Source organism: Pagrus major, chromosome 5 (assembly GCF_040436345.1).
Source record: "Pagrus major chromosome 5, Pma_NU_1.0".
NCBI lineage: Eukaryota > Metazoa > Chordata > Actinopteri > Spariformes > Sparidae > Pagrus > Pagrus major.
The window spans coordinates 3747943-3763912 of record NC_133219.1 but is presented as its reverse complement, the minus strand read 5'-3'; the positions used below and the strand labels follow the sequence as shown (position 1 = coordinate 3763912).

At 38.8% G+C, this 15970-nt stretch overlaps 1 protein-coding gene across 4 annotated transcripts in view; it reads left to right on the top strand.

Annotated features, from left to right (window-relative positions):
* The window catches only part of nr5a1a (nuclear receptor subfamily 5, group A, member 1a), a 55137-nt gene extending 43215 nt beyond the window's left edge, over positions 1-11922 (top strand). For all 4 annotated transcript variants that reach the window (XM_073466941.1, XM_073466940.1, XM_073466938.1 and 1 more), the window contains exons 5-7: positions 2328-2447; positions 4927-5074; positions 9447-11922. In XM_073466941.1, the coding sequence (XP_073323042.1) occupies positions 2328-2447; positions 4927-5074; positions 9447-9700 (522 nt within the window). In that variant the 3' untranslated portion in view covers positions 9701-11922. The remainder of the gene's footprint in view (positions 1-2327; positions 2448-4926; positions 5075-9446) is intronic.
* Positions 11923-15970: the final 4048 nt, after the last annotated feature.

Below are 15970 nucleotides of genomic sequence, written 5' to 3'. Positions count from 1 at the left end.
AGTGATGAGGAAAAGAAAATAATGAAAGATCATACAATATAAATATTGGTAGACCGGTGAATGGTAGTGATGGAATTAATAAAACTGTAGACAGGTTGTGCAGTAATGTATATGCTTAATAAGAACCTGGGTAGTGGCTTAGATCTCTCAGTAAGAAATACAACTAAGAACCCTTAGTGAACAATTCTGCAGTCCAATTCTATGTTATATTCACCCACCTTAAGCATAGCACTAAACACAATAGGGAATCGCCAAATAGGGCCAACTAGTAAGAAACAGCGTATTGTATAGGGAGGTAGGTATTGTGTAAGAATGGTTCAATAAGCTGTATTGGTGATATCCTTACCTTCACACATGTAAAAATCAGTTGTCTGACCTAAGGTGTAAAGGTTCCTCAAAAATCTGAACTCTAACCCGGCAGTGAAAAAACAAACAAACAAACAAAAAAAAACAAATTGCCAGAATAAATGTTGGCAATGTATGTTTCTGCAAACCACAGATATGTTGTTCTGTTTTCTATTTTATGCTGTGACAACACTGTGCTTATGTTCTGGTTAGGTTTAGGCACAAAAACTCCTTAGTTAGGTTTAGGAAAAGATCCTGTTTTGGCCTCAAATACCAGTTTTGGTCTGTGTTGCCACAAACACAGCTGAAGATGTCTCACGGTGTTGTGAAACATACCTGCTTTTGTCGCTTTAAACACAACTGTAAATTATCCAGATGTCCCCTTAGAAATATCCAGCGATGTCATGCTTGAAAATGTTGAAACGCTGTCTTGAAGTGCAGCCACTGACTTGGCAGTCTCCTAGTCTGTAACTCCACCACTATCCCCTTGACTTCCCAATATGAAAGACAGATCATAAACATGTAATATAAATGTGATATGACACGTTTGCTATAAATTTGAAGTTATCTTGGTTTAAATGTTAACTGTCAACATTTCATTCTGGATTTTAAGAGTCATCAATTACCTAATCTCATACCTGTGAGCATAACAAGCAAATGGAGAGGGGTGATGGGAAATTTTAATTTTTTCTCACAACCACCTCTGTTCTGCTGCTGTCATGTTTGTTAGGTCGTCCACACAACTCCAGAAAAAAAGCCTGCTGCCTCGAGCTACCAGAGTAATGTTCACACAGTATATTTCATCTCTGAACCAGAATTATGATGCACACTTTTTATTTTCTGTGACAATCCCAGAGATTTTTACCTCATAGCTGTGAGGTAAAGTGTAGCTCTCACAGGTAAACCATGACACTTGACAGGTATGTAACCTGAAATATCACTTTAACCGAGTATCACACTCGAACATGGACAGATAGAAATATTGAGAATCCATGTGGGATATAAAATAAAACCCTTCTCCTCAAGTTTTTTTTTTTTTTCAGAACAATGTTTTTGGCTACAGCTGAGTGTCCAACTCCTCTTGGAGAGGAAGCGCAGGAGGTCGCCGAGACCTCTTGCTTCCTTAACCCCCTCCTTTATCACTGCACACCCAGACCCCCACCACTGCACTAGTCCAGATGAGTGTGTGGCCAACAAAATTGGACCCTCTCCTCAGCGACTGATATATAGTTTCATTCAGATCGACAGTAATTCTGTCAGCTCCGTGTCAGATGAATGTGTGTCTGGGCCTATTAGCAGCTGCGGCTGCAGAATTACTGACTGCCGTGTCCTTCAGTTTACAGACAATATTGCGTTTGGGGGGGGTGACTCAATCTGAAAAAACACACACCCATCCCCCAGAGTAGAGCAGATGTGACTGGCACTTAGGGAGAGGTGAGCAGGTTGAAGAGGTTGGAGACTAGGCTTGTAAATGGAATACACGGGACACAGAAATAGCACCAACACCCAGGACATCATCACACACACACTCACACACAAATACCACTGAGCACTACTCCAATTCTCTTCTGTCCTTGTCTTTATGGTCTCTTCGTTTTCCATTTAAGCTGTTTTTGTCACACACTTGGCTCTGGATTAATAACATTGGCAGTAGGATAGATTGTATATATATATAATTTTTAAATCAGAATCAAATTTAATGACCCAGTGAGTCAGAAGAAACTCATAGAATATATTGATTCCTCCCATACAATGTGAACATAGAGGCTTTTGGAGATAGTAACAGAGGAATGATAAGGAACGCTACTCTTTGCAGGTGCCAAAGAATATCAATGAGGATTTTCAGTAAATGATGAAGGAAACAAGCTATGATATATATGAACATGTCGGAACGCACTTGCAGACTTGCTGCTTTAAGATAATGTTTTTTTGTTTCTGTCATTTTCTTTATCGGCCTTTGTGTGTGTGTGTGTTTCCTGGAGGTGGGAGATCAAATGAAGCTGCTTCATAACTGCTGGTCTGAACTTCTGGTCCTGGATCACATTTTCAGACAAGTGCAACATGGACAGGAAGACAGCATCCTGCTGGTGACTGGCCAGGAGGTAACAACTCCCTCACACAACTTCCCACCAGCACACTGCACACTCTGCTCCATTTACTTCATTCAAAATGTAGTAAAAGAGGGGCTCTTTTCCTAATCTTTGTTTGCTCAATCAATCAAATGGACCAACTTGAAAGCCGAATAAATGGAGGACTTTGGAATCTTTTTGTAAATGTGCAGTCATTTATAAGGCTTGAAGGTTAACAGCAATGTTGATGTGTTAGACTGAAGCCACTATTTTGCATCCAAACTCAAAATATCTTCAAATGTGGTCATTTTCATGCCAAAATCTACATGTACAATAGGTTATATCCTGTTCTCTCCATATTGGTGTGTTTTATCAGCTTCAGAAACTGATAAAAGTGGGATTCTTTTAGGGTTATCACTCCGCAAGACATGGTGACCCACCCGACCTACTCAGTGGAAGGAGCTCTGGAATGTATTAAATCCATTAACCTAAATTAATTAAATTAATGGATTAAATTAATATGTTAACTAAGTCAAATTAATATGTTAAAAAAGTCAAATGTTAGGATTTTCATACTTTTGTGGTTCATGGTGGACTGACGGTGGCTATGCCGAATGATAATCCGCTGTATCAGTGGAACAGTTCAGCCAAAAATGAAAATTCAGTTATTATCTACCCCATCTAACCCCATTATGGATGGTTGAAGTTTTTGAGGTACAGAACACAACTGGAACTTCACAGAAAAACAGTGTTGCACATGTGGAGACCCAAAACAAAACAAAAAGCATAAAATTGCATCATACGGCGTAATCCAAACCTCAAGAAACCCTGAGATCCCAAATTGAATTGAAAAGACGTTATTTACACCCTCATGCACTGTCAGATTTTTAGCTTAGCAGTTAAAGTGCAGATTTTGGCTTAAAAAAGTGTAAGGAACATCTTTTCAAATCAATTCTGGATCTGTGGGGCTTCCAGAGATGAAGTCCTCTTGTGCTTTTTTTCCCCCACTTGTTTTTTATGTTTTAAAACATACAGAACTATGTGTCAACTGGTCTGGCTTCTGCTTTGTCATGAGGCCATTTATGGAAGATAACTTTTTTCCTTCTTCTAGTTTCTCAGTGTCTATCTATCTATCTATCTATCTATCTGAGCTACTTATGTGAACTGTTCTCATACAGTACAGTAAAATATTAATAGTCATCATATAATGTGTTTTAGTTTTGAAATATTGATATCATTAACAAAAACATTTTAATACAATAATTATTCACTAATTTTACCCCATCTGATCTAAACGTAAGACCCGGGTGAACACACACAATTCTACGCGCAAAGTGATTACGTGTTATCAACATCTGGTGGTGGCCCGTAAATAAGAAAGGAATTTGGGATGCGGTCTGTTCAAGGACGTTTAATTACTGGACATTGTGTTGGAGGCGGAGCCCCGTTCATTCCTGTGAAAGCTGCTCAGTGGTGTTTTGAAGCCAAAAAAGCTTGATATCCCAGCTGAAAATACCTGGATCGCCAGCCAAGTCGGCTAACTTCCAGTTTAGCGCCCTGCTGACTTGAATGGGAGTAAAATAATTTAATTGTGCAGCTCTTCTAGACTTTCCAAGTGTTATTGGACCGAATGGCCCAAATTATGTAAAAAGAGTCATTTCGCGGGGGTTGTGACGAATTTATCCACCGTTTTACCGACGCTTCTTTCACAATGGATCTATTGTTTCGTCTTCTGTTACAACTGTTTCTGGCGCATTTGTGATGTGAAACGTGACGTCAGTGACGTACAACGCTTCAGATTAAAATCACAGAGGGGCTGCCTTGCCTGTGGGAAGTGGGCATGGGGTTAATATGTGATTTTTAGCAGGTGTACCCGCGTTTAAAAAAACCTGTGTAGAACCGCTAATTTTGGTGGAAGAGCAGCATTAGTGTTGTTCCTAGAACTTTATAATAAATGTTGTTCCAGTTCTTTGTAACGTCATAGCGTAGAGACTTGGGCAAAAAGAAAAATAACGCACACATCCTTTCAAACACGTGTTTAGCGTTGCAAAAAGGGTGTATTCTAACCCAAACCATGTTTTCCTAAACCTAAGTATTTTTGTAATTAAACAGCAACAGAAAACTGAAAAGAAACAGAAATATTAAGTGAATTTTAGAACAATGATGATGTTCTAGGAACAACACCAACATAGTGATATGAGATAAACCTTTCTCTGCAAACATAAAAAATATGAATTTGAGGATTTTTGTATCCTTCATTTTGAAAAAGTGAGATATCCTTTTAAAACAACTAGTAGCAAAATATATGTATGGCTTCAGTCACCATGCACCCTGATACTTGAGGACACTGCATCCTTTGATACATAAACTGAGTATATACTTAATTCTCCCTTCGATACATAACCAGAAATACAGGAGAGAAGTTTGGGGTTTAGATTTTAAAGAGCTTCACTTGAGGGTCTCATGAATATGAGGGATTTAATAAAAAATAACCAGTAGCCTCTGTTCTCAGGTCGAGCTGTCGTTCATCCTGTCCCAAGCTGAGGCAACTCTGTCCAGTCTGGTCCAGAGAGGTCAGGAGCTGGCGGCGAGGCTGCGGGCGCTGCAGGTGGACCGCAGAGAGGTCGCCTGTCTGAAATTCCTCCTGCTGTTCAACCCCAGTGAGTCAGCTGTATGTTTGTGATTCATCACTGTGCTGTACTGTATGTGCAGGTGGTGTAAAGATTAAGTATTGAATAAAAAAGTCAATAATGACTTACCGTCAGTGATCATTATCTGGCAAAAAATATAATTTTATGAAAAGAGATGCTGTCATTATAGCTTATATCTGATATGTTAAGGTTTGTAATGCTCAAACAGGAAAAACAGTATTAATCTTTCATTTAGGCCTAAACTATAGAGTCTCTTTTTTCATATTCATCTATTCCTTAGAGTAAGAGTGATTCATCCTTAATTGACCTATCTGCACATACCTGTGTTTTCAAAGGCCTGACCTTACATGTGTAGCCTGTAGATGTGTTTTCAGAAGAATAGCAGGTTTGGATGTAAAACTCAATCAGCTTCTGGGGGCTGCAGGGCCATACTGATGCTGTCGTTTAGCGGAATTTGAATAGCAACTCTGACATTTTAATGAAAATATTGTCACAATTGCAAATTATCTGCAGTACCTATTTATCTGTGAGGTTATAAGCGTTTTCTGAACTGGCCTTTTTCCCTCCAATACATTCACTTAATTAAATTTCTAGGGTTGACAAAAGCCGATATTAACAAAGACATCCTCCTCCATTGTCCACTAATGGCATTCAAAAGAAGCGTAATGGATGGGTCTATCGTTCGATGGCAGGACCGACATTCATGTAGTGGCTTGTACAGATGGAGAGAGCATAGATTTGGCTTGCCCAGATTCCCAGAAGTGTTTGCTGTTTAGCGCTGGCAAAGCGGGGAACAAAGAGCTTTTGAATGGTGAGAGCACTTGTCATAGGCAGAAAATATTTGCTGTCTTTGCCTGTGGCTTCTGTGCTCACGCTCACGCTCTCCCTCGTCTTCAGAGTCAGGTTTGTCGGGGGTAATTTAATTGCCCTTAAGCAGTTTGAAAAGATGATTCAGAAAATTGATTCAAAACATTTAATTACTGTGTGAATGGATTCTTCAAGATGGGCTCAGCTGATGCTGAATGCTGGTCCACCAGAGGGCTCGGCTATTGTCTCATACACACACAAACACAGCCATCCAGCCTCCATGCACTCACCTCATTCAACACACAAAGTATAGATACAGCATATATAAGTATAATGTAGCATCTCATTTCATAAATGAATGGGTTACATGTAACATAGAAAATGCTACACTTCTTCTTTGTGATTCATTTTCAATTATATTAAGGTAAAATGCTAACATACTCGAACAAATTAAAGGAATTTCTCTAAAGAAAATGGTCAAATTTTATACTGAATATAAACTTTGAGCATCTTGAGTGCAAATATATTATCTGTATGGCCTTCAAAAACACACACAAACTGGTTTCCATGCAAATTTTAAGCAAAATTTTATAAGGATCTGTGAAGGCTGTCGCAATGAAGGAATTTACCCTGCAGTCAGTTAGGCTGGCTCAACAGCACAATATGCAGCATTACAATTTTTGTTTTGTTTTTCAAATTACTTTGTAACGGGTACAGTGCTACATCTCAGTACCTGTTTGTACTTACCATGTGCACTCTCTCTCCACCTGGGTCTGCCAGCAAGCCCCAGGGTGCAACTGCCACAGCTATGGCCAGTAGGCCATTTGAGGGGGGATGCCATAACCCTTGTTAGCCAAATAACCAAAATGCATCCCAAAGGGATACTTTGGTTCAATATGTTAGTCGAGTCTGCCTGACTCATTGACCCCTACATCTGACTGAGGTTTGTGGAAGTTAGAATCTATGGCCCCGACCATGGCTCTGAAAACAAAAGAACCAAAAGAGTCAGTTTGCTAGCCAAATATTCAAGATTCAAGATAGGAAACCAGGTCCATCCCCCTGTTAGGAATGAATACATTTCCTATCGAATCGGTCTTTCATAGTCATGTGTGCAACAATTTGTGGTAGACGTTTTCTGTCAGGAGTACCAGAGCAAATGAGGTGGAGGCTACATAACTTTCTCTTGTGTTCTATTATAATCCCAGGCAAAATTCTGATAGGATCCATTGACTGTATAAAATAGTGAAGACTTCACTCATAGGTTTCTGAAGAGCCAGAATGAAGCTGGTACCGGCTGTCGCCATCTTGGCAGCACCTGACTCCACCTAACTCCCAGCTAATCAAAAATGGGCAAAGAGGTGGAGCGTTGGTGATGCTGAAGCAGGCTGAGTTACTTACCAGGATAACAGGCTGGCTAAGGCTAACGATCAGTTTGCGTTTACACGTAAAGATTAGTGCATTTCACCTCTCTTTACTTGTGTGAGTTTTATTTGGGGCAGGTTTATTTGCCCCAAACTGACCAAATATGTAACTGTGCTCTGGGTACCTGTCAATCAAAGCGGCCATGCCCATAACTATGCATAACTTTAAGCCTTAATAGGATTTAGACAAGTGAGTTAAATAAAAATTCACCCCCGTCCAGTTGATATGAAGGAATAAAATACATAAAGAGACCAAAACCATTTTTTTGTACCAGGATGTAAATAGGTTTGCTTCTGCTGTAAAGTTGGCCATTTGAACATGGGCTCTAACGGGGATTGACTTGCTTCTGGAGCCAGCCTCAAGAGGCCATTCGGGAACTGCAGTTTTTGGTTCTTCTGCATTGGTTTTTGTTCTCGGAACAGGAGTTTGGCTTTTGACCTGATCTCGTGACACTATTCTGCTTATGATTTTGTGAATTGGGGGATAATAAGTAGCAGTGAGACAATCCCCCAGCATTACAGTGCTTCTGCTGTGTCTAAAGCCCAGCTGCTCTGGGACACAGATTTGCACATCGCCTCCTTTAAATAAGCTTGCTCTTGTTTTCATTCAGTTAAAAGCCAAAAAGTTCCCGCACTAGCTGTGTGCTTTTGCCACCAGAGCAGATTCCACCGTTTCTGTATTATAAAACTGAACAACTTCCTAGCCTTCTTCCTTCAACACCATCATGTACCCTTTTCACACTGGCCAAGAAACAAACACTTACACCGGCTAACATCTGGCTTTTGGCTACAATGTGAATGTATATTATCGGGATTCACTGCAGTAGTCACGGCTCAGCAGTAATGTGAACACAACATCTGGGTGAACATGCTATTTTACCTGTGTTTAAAAAAGAAGCATATACACGCAAATTTCTATGTAAAAAAGGTATTACGGTCATCAGCAGTATTGACTTGTCATGGAGGTTTATAGTATACTTGTATAAAACTCAATTTAAATCAGGAGAGACTAGTGAATGAGGTAAAGAACATGTTTATTACAGCAGATGATTCAATAATTGAGTCTTGTCAAAAAGTCTTTGGCCTTTAGGGAGATTTTGTGAACGAAGGGGGTGTCTGCCCTGAGCAACACCAAGAAGAATCCCCCTATGGATTCCAGACACTGGTAGTGATGGTGGTTGATGACATTTCTGAGACAGACAGGCTGATGAAACGATGAAGCTGGTGAAGCTGGTGAATCTGTGAAGACTGGGCGGTGATGGTGAGGTGGAGGGTATGCGCAAAATAGCAGCATGAATGAACTAATGGCAGAGAGCATCATATTTAAAAAGACAGCAGCAAGATGATAGGCTAACAGTGAAGGTGTGTTGCTGTGTTATTGGATAGATGTGATAATGACGGGCAATTATGAGTGAGCATGAGTGAGAGGAGTAAATGAAAGGATGGCATGAGTAATAACCTAGGGACTAAGCATGCAAAAGAGTAGTCTTCTTGTCTGCACTTTCGCTAGAGTTTCATTCCCTGATGGAGACTGTGAGATGCAATTGAAAGCTCCAGAAATACACCTAGTACAGTGAGTCAACAGTGAGCAAAACCTGTGTGGTCAATATGGTAAAAATGATCACATTTTCTTTGCCTTTTGTGTAATTTAAATAAAAAAAACATTTTCAATGAAATTACAGACACTTTTAGGAAAGGCCAGGTACTTTCAGCATTGTAATTTGTAATTCAATAATGTTATTGCACAAGTTTTAGCAATACATTTGTAAAGCACGATATATTGGTGATGAAATGACTCCTTTATCTTTTCAATGACATGGATTATAATAACAGTATAGTTTTATCCTTTGAGATACTCCAAATTATGTTTGGAAAAATCATCTCATTCAACATCTTTCTGGCTTTATCATATACGTACATGTACTCTGTATGTACTTGTTCCAGCTCTTCATTGTGGCTTTATGATGTTTACACTCAACACACACATACACACTCACAAAAATAGATAAATAAATAAAATACTGAAGCTGTTTGTGTAGTTTTACAGTCAGTGACATATATATACTACTTCATTCTCAGGCTCACTCTGCCACATGTCAGATCATTTATATTTCCCTCACTGAGTTGTGATCTGCGTGTGTGTGTGTGCACAGATGTGAAGCTGCTGGAGGACCAGGCATTTGTGGAGGGCGTCCAGGAGCAGGTGAATGGGGCTCTGCTGGAGTACACCCTGTCCACCTACCCACAGTTCCAGGAGAAGTTCAGCCAGCTGGTCGTGCGGCTGCCAGAGCTGCGCTCCCTCAGCACACAGGCTGAGGACTACCTGTGCTACATGCATCTGAGTGGGGAGGTGCCCTGCAACAACCTGCTCATTGAGATGCTGCACGCCAAGCGAGCGTGTGTGTGAGGGACGCACCCAGAATGCTCCACCATCATGTGTTGTTTCTCTAGGTGAGACTGAGTGTGTGGGAGGAAAAGTGTGAGTGAGATGAAAAAATCAAATAAAGATGGACAGGTTTATATTGGGAGGGCTCATTATTGAGTTAGGAGAAAATGTTCTTTAGAGTTTGGAATTATAAAGCTCCATCTGGATACAAGGCTCATACAAGGTTTTCATATCCTAAAGAGTTACATAATATGACCATTATAAACTGGATTTTCTACCCTGTTTTCAAAAATCTAAAATTAGATCTGCCTGCAGAGTTACATTAAATCCTCTTTGACCAAATATTGCATGAATCCAAAATCACCGTCACAATTTTCTACATCATCCACAGAGCTGCCCAGCATACATTCAGCCTGAGAGGAGCAGGCTCCAGCCTGCATCAGTGCTCAGCAGTTATGAAAATATGGTATAAAGATGACTGCTGAGATATCCATAGCTGCAACCTGCATCATTTTAAAATGTGCACACCTAAATATCTTACAGATATCACTACAAAACAGTTTCAAACACCGATTTGATTGAAATCTTATTGTCAGATCGGGTGCTGGGTAGTGTGAAAATGAACTGGTATCATCTGCTGAATGCTTGCTGGGTGAGCTAATGTGCACTTTTTATGGCCGATTTTGTAGCCTCTTTTGAGAAATCAAATTTTAGTGTTTTGAACAAGCTATTTTTGATCCAAACGTAAGATGCAACTTTATGATTCCAAGGCCACCAACACCGTTGTGTGGTAATTATTATTATGATTGTTATTATTTTTAGATGAAAACAGACTTCAGGATAACATGACACACTGTGGTCACGTCAGACTACACTAGCACTGTATCGTATCTCTGCACTGATTGTTCTCATCACCAACCTTACAAAAAACCCAAATATGAAAGCTCTATGGGGTTCATTGTGACTTGTTTTAATCTATTTAGATGTTAATATACTGATATATCAAAGCCAGACACATAGTAATGCTTTGTGGGTGAAGAAGTAAAAGGAAGAAGAGAAGAGCAAACAGAGGAGTGATAAAAGACAAATCAATGTACAAATGACAAGGGAGAGAAGGATGACTAGCCAGCATTTTTAAGTTAACATGTAAAGCAAAAGGAAGCTTCTTCTGTAGTGTTTGCACCTCAGTTTTCACAGAGGAGCCAGACAGAGACGACACAGGGAGGAAAAAGACGCATCTGGCAACATTTGGTTTCAAGTTTCTTTATATATCTGAATTTATTTATGGGTCAATGCCTCAAGAAACAACAGACCCTGAAAAATGAAGGTGTCATGTTCACTCACATTTTGTGTCACTTTTCAACACATAAGTGGAACAGGGATTGACTGATCTGAGTGTGTGAAGGCTGATACTGAAGCTGCTGCAAGATGGTTTTTAGTACACACAGGTAAAATGGTTACATTTTCCAAAGGTATACTTTCTTGTAAATAATGTTTATGCTTTTTTCTTATCGTCAGAAAATCTCATGAAATGACCAAAACCAGCAATGTGTTTCTGACTACTCCCTACTCTGTCTGTGGCTCTCATCTTTAAGCCTATTGGTTCCTACAGAATGCATAAATCTTTAAAAGCTGCTGACAATACATTGTTTTATTCTTAAAAATGACTAAAAAGGCTGGTCACTGTACATCTTAGTAAACAGACTCAACATACTCAAAAGAATGAAATAGTGCATTTATTGGGAACTACTCTCATACTAATATATACAAAATTGGTAATGACCAGTCATCAAATACCTCCAAGAGAAAGCAAATTTTCTTCATTCACTGTGAAGTGTTAAAACCATCTCAAAAACCCTGAACTCCTCCCTCTTCATGTTGGTGTATATGTGAACCAGCAACGGTGACGCAACAGCTGTGCACTGATGGCATGTGCCACCAAGCTTTTAGCCCTTCTTTATCCTCAGTGAGCTCTACACAGTTGAAATGGCAGCATCACGCATGCACATGTTAAGTATGAAGCAGTGTTGCTGCTGCTGTTGTTAAACATGTTTTCATGTCTTTGTCAGTGGCTGACAACAGGACAGCGATGATAGTGATTGTCTTGATTTGCCTTTGCCTTTTCTTTTATTCTTTCATTTCTTTAATTATTTTTATGAGAAAGGGTCAATTCATCCTTTTACCCTGAAATCATGTTAATGTTAACCAATTTCTGTTTGGAGTTAATTACTTTTGTAAAGTTCTGAAAAAAAAAACACATGTTGAATTAATTTTAAAGCCGTCACATATGTTTTTATGTTTTTTGTTGATTCTGGTGGCCCCTGTAGACAAACACGATATGAATGCCAACTCTTCCTATGACAAAAATGTTGATCTGGCATGCATTTGTTTTGGAAGCTAGTAAAAGAGAGACAGAACTTTTTTTTAACACAGCTGTTTGCAGGATGCATTGTGATGAGCTAAAGTATGTATTTGTAGCTATGTAAGATTAATCACTGTAAATGACGATGGTGACATGAAGTTAACTTTGTTTTGGTGCCGCACCACCAGACTACAGAGCAGCTTCTTTCCTCAGACTGTGAGCCTCCTCAATTCATCATCAGCACTTCACCATGAAAAATAGTTTTAATTTTTTGACCTGAAAAAGTCCAAATTTAACCTTGTAACAGGCATTGAAAATAAGTATAACAACTAGAAATAGCTAATCTTCTCACTGATGGTCTTCTTTGCTTACATAGGTCATATAGAGGTATCAGTGTTGTTGAGACTGAGACTGTTTTAAAATTTGAAAACATTGACTTACAACAACAACAACAACCTGTACAGTTTGCTATATCTCACCCACATCTGTCGCCATTATTCCGTGCATTATTCTGATGCTTATTTTCCTGGGTGTGGCTAGGTAGCTAGCTGGCTGTGTAGGAAGACGTCTCTAATCTTAAATCTAAATTGAGCTCAGATTGGTTAACTGTTTCTCAAACTGGTGGAATCAGCAATCGGTGAACACAATCCCGGACTGTTTTTAATCACTTTAAAAATGAGAGATAAGTGGTAGATTAAGAGTTGTGGAATCAGTCTAGAGAGAGACAGTATTTCATATACATAATGATCTTTTTTTTTATTTGACCATTTTATGTCTCTATAGATGAGTGAATGAATAAATGAATACATAAACAAATAAATAAATAAACAACTTAGTGTTTGAATTTTGCTCTTGCCAGGTTGATGAGTTATTATGGGTCACTAAAACAAAAATAAAATAACAGATATTGCTGCATATTGTTGACATTTTAAGCTAAATATCTCATCAGACATCTAGAACTGACAACTAGACAACAAGGCCTTATCAGCTCCATACATCAGAAATATCAGAAACCTGAACTATGGGTCTAAACCACTGGACAGTGTATTTGTAGCAGTCAGTATTTTATCTGTGGCACTTACTGTGTTGAAAAGTAACACTAATGTATTTTGTCCCAAACTGGACAGATTTGTGTGACACACCCTTTTTAAAAGCACACGACTCTCAGCGATGATGACAATGTAACTGATATTCACTGTCACTGTCACCAGGACCAACAGTGTTTGTAATATTGTGCAGCTCAACTTTCTCACTGTAGACATTTAAAATCATTCCTTGTTTGTCAATTGACTTGACAGGGACCGCTATTTCAAGGTGTCGTAGACAATCACTCCACCTGCCTTAACTTAATGTCTGCCTGAAAACAAAGACACACACACACACACACACACACACACACACACACACACACACACACACACGTAAATATTGCTAACAGTGGACTAAATTTCTACATTGACTAAGAGGGGACCTCTGTTTCTGGTCATTTTGAAAAAACAAAATTGAATAGAAAATCTTCTTTTAAGGTCTTTTACCACAATATTTCTTCAAATGTGTTCTTGAAATTGCCACACACACACACACACAGACACATGCACACACACACACACCCCTTTTCCCATTGAGACGGCTGTGTGTTATCACTCTGTACAGTATATTTATGTTGTGAAGTGAATATCTACTGCAAGATGAAGATACATTTCAACACTGAAAAAGTTCTCCGCTTTATGTTGAGGTCAAATTGCTACTGTTGTGGAATTGATTCTCTTGATATTGCCTTTGTTTTTGCTCTTTGACGTTTTCTTTTCCTGTGAGTTGACAGTTCGTCCCGTCTTAAACTGAGATGTTTTTCTCCCAAAAGTGAAAGTGACCAAAACATTTTCTTTAGATATATTTTATTGTAATAGCATCAAACCAATTAAATTCAGTGAAGTAAAGCTCCACTTGTGTGTCGGCTATTATTGCATAGCATCCATCAGATGTGCACAAATTATACATCAGCTCATATATACAAGATTTAACACAGCAGTCATAATGTGGCTGTTATTTAGCCTTGTCTGACTTATAACACTTGAGAGAAATCATTGACATCAGTTATTCTAAAACAGTTTTAGAAAGTTGTCTGTCAGTGTCTAAAAAATAGGCATCAATCTTACTGTGAAATTTGTAACTTAATTCTTATTTTGAGATACATACTGATGTTTTAAGGAGGTGATTACATTTCACGTTGGAACCAGAACTACTGTGTCTAACAACACAACAGAGAGAACACTTTTCAGACTGTAACAAACCTTTGGAGTACAGTAGCTATAATTCATGATTGTGATACTTATTTGAAAACATACAGCAACTACAACATGATTCCTGGCACGTCAGACTATCTACAAACTCAGCAGAGTCACACAGACCACTGGTCTATCCACAGACATTCAGCATGTTGGAATAGTGTGAGCCTTTAGCCTACAGTGCATCCTGAGTTGGAAAGATAGGTGAGAGTTAAAATGGCTGCCGCTTGTAACACAACAGAGAAATAAATGTTCGATAGTGTGCAGCAGCCGCAGAAATTTGAATGAAGGTACTGTAGATAGGTTTAGAGTGATTAGAGTTATTAGTTACTGAACATGAAATATGCCTCTGTTTCTCAAGTCTTCAGAATATGTCAGTATATGCCAGAATAAGAATATTTCACACTCACAGCGTCATACTGTAGGTATTTTACAGCAAAACAATTGTAATCATCTATTTACAACAGTGAGACTGTAAACAGACTATCCAGCAAGCCATAATCAAACTTGGTGTTCCATGCAACTAAAAGACATGTCATGAACCACAATGTATTGCCATATTGGAGCCATAGGCCTTCGTTCTTTCTGTTAAGTTTATTGATCTGTAGAGCCATTTACATGAAACATGAGGAAAGAGGAGTGAGGAGTGAGATACAGACCAGCATCAATATTGGTTACACACATGGGCTAACAAGATACTACATGTCATTTTATGGAAAATAAAGGGACAGTAAATGTTGCTTCCCAGATTTTGCTGCAATGACAATCATCCATCATGGAGGTCCAGAATGTAACTGGAAACTGTGTTTGTCTAAATGTCTTTGGTAAAAACCATTGCTGATAGATGCTGTGTGGGTGTTGGTAAGACAATAATATTTTAATTAAAAGTAAGGATAATAATCTGTCTCTTTTTTTTTTGTAAATTCAAGGGTTAGTTCACCAATTTTGCAAAAAAAACAACAACAACCCAAATCCAGCCATGCAATTACAGTCGGAAGTATTCAGATACCTGCTGCCTCCACTGTCCTACAATGGAGGTGAATATAATTTCATTTGTGCTGAAAACAACAACAGCAACATGTCTTTTCAGATACAATGTCTGATTATCATGAATAATTCAGAGAAACAGTAGTTTCTCTCTATTGTACAAATTCTGAATAAAAGATGACGTCTGTGGTAACCAAGACAGTGTCTTCTGAGAAGACATATTATTATTGTCAAATTTTCTGATTCTAGGAGCGCAAAAAAACCCCAGCCTGTTCTCATCCCCAGCTCATCAAATACGGCAGCCTGGTCAGTGGCCCAACGCTTCTAAGTTTCACGCTGTAGTTCAGTAGTATAACAAGCAAGAAAAGTCAGAGCCAGGGTGGCTGGATGGTTCATAGACATGACTTTCCTCCAGGAGAGTTGGGATTGAGTCCTGTGTTTGACAAAGTGTCAAGACTGATTAGTTACATTAGTAAGGCAACTGACTGAACTAGCATAAGTAACCAATTCGTTTTTGTGCCTAAACCTGACCAAACTGTAACTGTAACAATGTTATTAACAGTCAAAAAGTCATCATATGTTAAAATATGTGAAATGTTTGGCAGCAAGCTTAATTTTGAAAGACTAACCAGAAGTTGAATATTAGGTAATATCGCT